Below are 6,885 nucleotides of genomic sequence, written 5' to 3'. Positions count from 1 at the left end.
TACAATAACTGTGAACCTGTTCCATGGTATCCAAGGGGGTGAGAATAAACATATAACAAAAATGCATAAATGCTAATGCCCTAAGCTAAGTGTTATGCAAAAATAGAAAGTAGAATAAAAGAAAATAAAATCTTTTTGGAATTTTATTAAAAAAATAAAACAAAATGAATGCAAATTAGATTAAAAATGCATGAAAAAAGTAAAAGTAAAAGGAAATGTCCCACCCTAAGCTTAAGAACAAGCATTGTCCTCAATGCTTAAGGAAAATGCGGAAATGACCTAAATCGGAGGGTTGGGCGGCGGAAAGTGTCCATGGCGGTAGTGGTAATCTCACATATCCTGGTGGACCTAGTGAGAAGTTTCCCTCATTGAGTCCCAACTTTTAGTAGGTCACAGTTTTCATCCCTCAGTTTAGCACTTTTTATGGTTTTAGTCCCAAAATGTTTCTTTTGTAATTCTAATCCTTATTACAAGGCTTTATATCTGTTTTGTTCACTGGAATCCTGGATCATTGATTTGTTTTAAATGACTATTTTACCCTTGGACCAAAACTTGTATACCACATAGTTCTATTTTATAAATTTCTCTTATTTTTTAATCAAATGTTATAACTTTTAGTGTAAATATACAAATATGGTCGCTGTTCTTTTTTAATTTTACCATGTTTGGTCCAAAATTGAAACCTTTTTTCATTTTTGATCCTTATTTCAAAGTCGAGGATTCAAATTTGTTATTACGTATATGTTTAATTTCTTATTAAATTAATTTTCTATAACATTAAAGTTTTGTGGTGAAAATACAAGAAGCGAGTATTGTGTTGTAATGAAATGTAATTGACCAGCTTAATGCAACAACTTCACTTGATGAGTGTGTTTTGTGTGTGCTCTATTTAAGTAAAAAAAAAAAAAAAAAAAAAAAAAAAAAAAAAAAAACACGCATATGTTATTTTATGATTCGAAAATCATAATTTTCAAACAGGAATGGAATCTGTTGATACTTCAACATCTTTCTTAATCTATTAAATGTAGCAATGGTCAATGAACGTGGATGTAAAATCATGCCAACTTCTGTGATAGTGTCTCTGTTTCTTTTTTAGATATTTTTAAAATCTCAAAGCATGGTATTAAATGGTTCATCTGCTTTTTTAGATATATTTCAAAATCACAAATCAAGGTTTTTAGTGGTTCATCAACTTTTTTTTTTTTTTTTTTAATGCAATTCAGATCACAAAATCATTGTATTGATAAAGTATAACTGGTGACAATCTTAATTGTTTTATATGAAAATAACTTAATTTGAATAATAATTAGGTGTGAGACCCATGTATTACATGGGTTTAATTAAAAAAATATATGAAATTTTAACAATTTGAAAAGTTTGAATTTATAAGAAAAATGAAAAAAAAAATTTGAATTATTAAAATTATTGAAACTTTAATGTATTAAATACATTACATATATAAACCCTTTCTAATAAATACTTTATATATATATATATATATATATATATATATATATATATATATATATATATATATATATATATATTACATTACACATTAAATTTAGAATTTTAATTTAATAAAATGAAAAATCCAATAAAATGACAAGTGGAAAATAGAAAATTTAAAACTTTTAGAAAATGCCAAGTGTCCAAATGAAGGAGAAGAGGACATGTGGCAAAAAAATCTTCATTTATTATAGTAGATTTATTCATAAGAATATGAAAAGCTCAGCAAAACTTTATTTTGGAGACTGAAAACATAAACGTCCTTTTCAGGGTCGAAATTCATACTTTTCATAAAACGGATGGTGGAACTAAGATGTTCACGGTTATGGATGAAGTTCTGGCCACCGCACACCAGGTATTCGATGAAATGCCTAGGTTGCTTCTGCTGTTTTGTTATCATCTTTTTACCTGTATCTCAAGTCAATAATTGTTCATTCTTTTCGTTCATATAGAATTGGTTATGTTTATAGTGATTGAAAACATGGGAAGTTATGGAAAAAATCTGCACCTGAATCCATGGAATTTGGGAGCTCTACTTTAGGTCATTGGATGAAGATGCATCAAGTAATTCTTAATGTTACCTTATTATCAAAGAGACCATAGGTTTTATAACCAGAGCAAGTAGCACCACAGAATATGAAGATTGCTAGTGCATAAATTGATTAATATCGATAATTGATATTTGATAATCCTTCCCTTTCTTTTCCTTTATTTTAAAACTCAACAACTGGATGTTTAGGTGTCAAGGTTTGTGAATGAGTTTGAAATCATGAAAGAAAATTGATGAAAAATCTTATTGTGGCTGAATTGCGAGAAAGAAGTTTAAAGGTATATTTGTCTTAATTCGATTAAAATCGATTGAAATAGTCTCAGTAATAACATTTATTTACTGTTAAAAGAATTATTACATTTTATACTAATAATGAAATTCACTTATTTTATTCAAAAACATATAATATAGTTGAATTTCATACTATCACAACCCCAAATCTAAGGTTGAGGTTGCGACTACTTACCAATAGCTTACATAAGAGTCTATGATAATGCCACCATAAATAGTAAACTTAAACAATGGAACTGTATGATACATCAAAAATGTTACAGTGAAAGTCTACTCAAAGAAATCTAATTGCAACAAACAAAATCTTAAAGTAATATACACATACTACATGGTAAAACAAACTGAATCCCTTGAATGTTTTCTTCAACTTCTCTATGCCCTTTGAACTTTAAGCTATGACACCTCCTGAGATAAATCTTCTGCTGGTTAGTTCACAGTTTTCTATCTATAGAAAATACTTCTTCCACAATAGTAAAATGAGCATCTCAATATATAACCATGGTTATATTATTGATTACATACAAACTACTTTAAGCATGCACTACATCATAACTCTAAAAACTAACATTCTTCTTGTAGATAATATTGTGATGAACTTATTATAATCAAATACCATGCTTAAACATATACCGGCATCAAATAACTACTGGACTTGACACGTAACATATCCAAGCTAAAATAAAAGGATATATTCTTTAATATTTTTAAGTTAAATATGTTAATAAGACATTCTTTGCTAATATAAATATTTGACTTGACGTTTAAAATAGTTGAAAGGTTTTGATAAATGATAAAAACGGCAAGTGGTAATATAAAGTTGAGATGTATGATAGTTAATCTCACTAAGATGTTGTTACGATTGCTTTACTTTTAAAATATTAGTTTAGAAAGTATAGAAGCATTATACCTTTTCGGATGACAGGCAGAAAACATTTTCCATTTTGTTGAGACCACAAGCACAAAACAGACTGTTATCTAGAAAATTTTCTATAAGTTATTTAATGAATTAATGTACCTTGGTTTCTCATCATGTTAGAAGTGGCCTTACCCATCTGTCCTCCTCTTTGTGAACCGATCACTATACCTTGTATGCAGAAAGTTTCCGATAAAAATCCCAATAGACAACCCACTTCCAAATCCACAGGATATGATAGTCCAATCAATACTTTCACGTGGGAAGAGAGATTCAGACACACTGGTTGTTGGTGGAAGTCTTGATGGCGCCTTTGGATGATCTTGACATTCCTTGGATAAAGGTCGTCCACACAATCGGGGATTCCCGATGTAGGAGCTGTTTTCAAATGTATCAAATTGTTTTCCTTCTGGGATACGCCCCTGAAGATGGTTGAATGACACATTGAAGATGGAAAGGAACCCAAGTTGCAGCAACTGTTGAGGAATTTCCCCAGATAGGTCGTTTCGAGAGAGATCGAAAGCTTCAAGATTCGTTAGGTTCCCTAAAGATGGCAAGATACGTCCAGTAAAATGATTGTTGGAAAGATTGAGTGCTTGAAGGCCTCGAAGATCTTGGAGTGATGCTGGGATCTCTCCTTCAAATTTGTTACAAGAGAGATCAATAGCCATATCTATTGTTAAAATGTGTGTGTATTCTGTTCTGACACCTTTGTGTATCAATGTCATTGTGTACAGAATACTAAAATTAGAGGATATCACCGATTCCATAACAGATGATTTGCCAAGATTTTCAGATCTCATGGCACTCCAAGTTTGAAAGTAGTTTGGGTGCAACTGACCACTAAAACTGTTGTTAGAAAGGTCTATGATCTGCAACTTAGGAAACCGTGTGGAAACAGCTGTGGAACCTTGAATTGGACCATAAAATTTGTTGGACCGCAGAACCAGAACTTGAAGGTTGGCAAGAGTTCCCAGCCAAAAAGGAAAGGCGTCATGAAAAGAGTTATCTCCAAGAGAGAGAACCTCTAAATTGGTACAGTTTGTCAATGATCTTGGGAGTTGACCTGTAAATCTATTTTCGCTCAGATCAAGGCTTTTCAACAGGCTCCCAAGCATAAAACCATCCATCATTTTACCATGGAAGTTATTCTGTCTCATATTCAAAAAAATCATCGAATTGCTTAAGATACCCAGACATGGAGGAAGTGTTCCGCTCATGTTGTTAAAAGACAAATCCAAAAGTTGAAGAGATTTCAATTCACATATCGATGGTTGTATTTTTCCAGTCAGATTATTATGCGCGACAGAATATATAACTGTGGTTTGTGGTGGAATTGGTAGTTGTCCTCGTAGCTGATTATTACTGATAAAAAATGCTTCTAAATTTGTCAATGGGAGAAAATGAGGATGCTGATCAAAGCCAGTGATGTAGTTGAATGAAAGGTTAATCAACTCTAATGTTTCATGGGTGTTGTTCCAGATCCACACTGGTACCAAGCCATCAATGTTGTTGTGGTCAAGAAGTAAGGCAGTCAATTTATTTTGGAAGCGCAAAAAGGCAGGAAATTCTTTCAAGCTACATGAAGACAGTCCTAACCACTCAAATTCTGGTAGAGTGGTATTGGTGTAGTTGTTGGTGGTTACTAATGATATCCTGTTATAACCTAACCAGAGTGTTTGGAGTTTGTTGAGTCCTAGGAACATGTCGAGTTCTACCCTACCACTGAAATTGTTTCCACCTAGGTGAAGATACTTAAGACTTTTGAAGTTGGAAAATGTGTTTGGAATTGGTCCTTGCAATTGATTCATCTGAAGATTTAAATATGTTAGTTGGGTGAGGTTGAACAACCAGGATGGTATACCACCGGTAAGAGAATTTCTGTCCATTCCTACCTCACTAAGTTTGGTTAGATTGGATAGAAAGAGTGGGATTTCGCCGTTTATGTTCATATCAGACAGATAGAGTTTACTAAGTTTACTCAGCTTTCCAAGCCAATTGGGAAAGCGTCCTTTCTCAAATTTGTTGCCATCAAGTACCAAACCATGGAGATTCAAAAGACTTACCAAGGAAGGAACTGAACCTGTGAAGTGATTTTCACCAAGACCCAAGTAAGTGAGTTGCGTCATGTTAGAGAGTGAACGTGGAATGCGCCCCGAGAAAGAGCAATAACTAAGGGACAAGACTGTCAAATGCTTGAGGTGGCTTATGGATTCTTGTATAATCCCAAAGAAACCTGTGCCACCTAGTATCACCTCTTTTAGTAAGCTTTTGCCATGAAATTCTGGAAAGGAACCAGAGAGGTTGGTATTGTCTGCCAAGTTAAGAACTTGCAACTTTGGCAGCTCAAGTATGGCTGCAGGGAATTCATTCCCAAGCGAACAATCTCTTAGCTTGAGTGACTTCAAAGAAGAAAAGTTGGCCAAGAAATGAGGTACAGAAGAACTTATGTCAACACCAGAGAGATGGAGTTCTTCGAGCGCTGTAAAGTTTTCCACTAGATCCTTGAGGCTAGGATTGTGAAGCTTTAGTGAATTCCATGACAGATCTAAAGAAGACAACTGAAACAGCTGCAAGATTTCAGTCGGGATTTGGCCACTAAACCCAGAATAAGAGAGATCGAGGCTTCTTAATTGCTTTAGACGAGCAATCTCAGAAGGGATTTCAGATTCACCAAAGTCGTTCCCAGAAAGGTTGAGTCTCTGAAGATGAACAAGGTTGAAGAGGGTGCTGTTGGAATTGATACGCCCACAAAGAGACCTCTCGCTCAAGTCAAGACCCATCACTTGACCATAGTACTGATCATGGTCATTGCTGCAGGTCACCCCCTCCCATGAACAACAATCAAAACTATTGTTCCAAGAATGAAACACTTGAGATCCATGAGCACCACAAGCAACATCATCTTGATGAATTATGCTCTGCTTGAACTGAAACAAGGCTGAGCATTCTTCATCATGGCTTAATGTTGATCCAGTGACATTCTTCACTGTCACCAACACGTATAGAAAGAAGATGGTTTGCAAGAACTTTAAGTATTTCATGTATGAAGCCATGAATGAAAAGGGGGGTTTATTTTATAATTGTTTATGGACATGCAATGTTCATTATATATATATATATATATATATATATATATATATAGAGAGAGAGAGAGAGAGAGAGAGAGAGAGAGAGAGACCGTGAGTAAGTAATTTCAACGTACAAACATAACCAGATAATCACCATGGCTGGGGCCTGTGGGTAATGGTGAAGGGGAACCAATAAAATGTAAAGCTGAAAATTCAACAAATAGAGCCAAATAAAAAAGAATTTTGGGATTTAAAAATAAAAAAATAAATAAAAAATAAATAAATAAAAAAAGACTAAATACAAGAAAGAAAGAAAAAAAAAAAGATCAGTATTTTGGTCTTTTCCTTTCTTTGTCACAAATTTGATGGCAAATACTGAAAACTTTATAAGTTGATATGTGAAAAGTGGAAAAATAGGGGATGAGCCCCCTTTTAAATGACCAGAAGATCAATGTCATGGCATGGCAGTATTGAAGCGGTTAAAAAGGTGGCCTTAATTTATTGAATTGATTAAGTTCAAATCCTCTCTTTGACTAAGATTGAAGATTTTT

At 33.6% G+C, this 6,885-nt stretch overlaps 1 protein-coding gene across 1 annotated transcript; it reads right to left on the bottom strand.

The window, feature by feature from the left end:
* Nucleotides 1-2,426: 2,426 nt before the first annotated feature.
* LOC111916682 (receptor-like protein 7) lies at nt 2,427-6,361 on the bottom strand. Its single transcript, XM_023912358.3, has 2 exons — nt 3,366-6,361; nt 2,427-2,755 (listed from the first exon to the last, which is right to left on the bottom strand). Exon 1 carries the CDS (start codon nt 6,317-6,319, stop codon nt 3,395-3,397), a length of 2,925 nt encoding a protein of 974 aa, XP_023768126.1. The 5' UTR covers nt 6,320-6,361; the 3' UTR covers nt 2,427-2,755; nt 3,366-3,394.
* Nucleotides 6,362-6,885: the final 524 nt, after the last annotated feature.

Source organism: Lactuca sativa, chromosome 1, assembly GCF_002870075.4.
Source record: "Lactuca sativa cultivar Salinas chromosome 1, Lsat_Salinas_v11, whole genome shotgun sequence".
Classification (NCBI taxonomy): domain Eukaryota; kingdom Viridiplantae; phylum Streptophyta; class Magnoliopsida; order Asterales; family Asteraceae; genus Lactuca; species Lactuca sativa.
Note: the sequence above shows the minus strand (reverse complement) of the source record. Positions and strands in the feature narration are given on the sequence as shown.

Excerpts from the sequence above, each read along its gene's own strand:
- LOC111916682 (XM_023912358.3), bottom strand. The coding sequence starts at position 6,319 with ATGGCTTCATACATGAAATACTTAAAGTTCTTGCAAACCATCTTCTTT.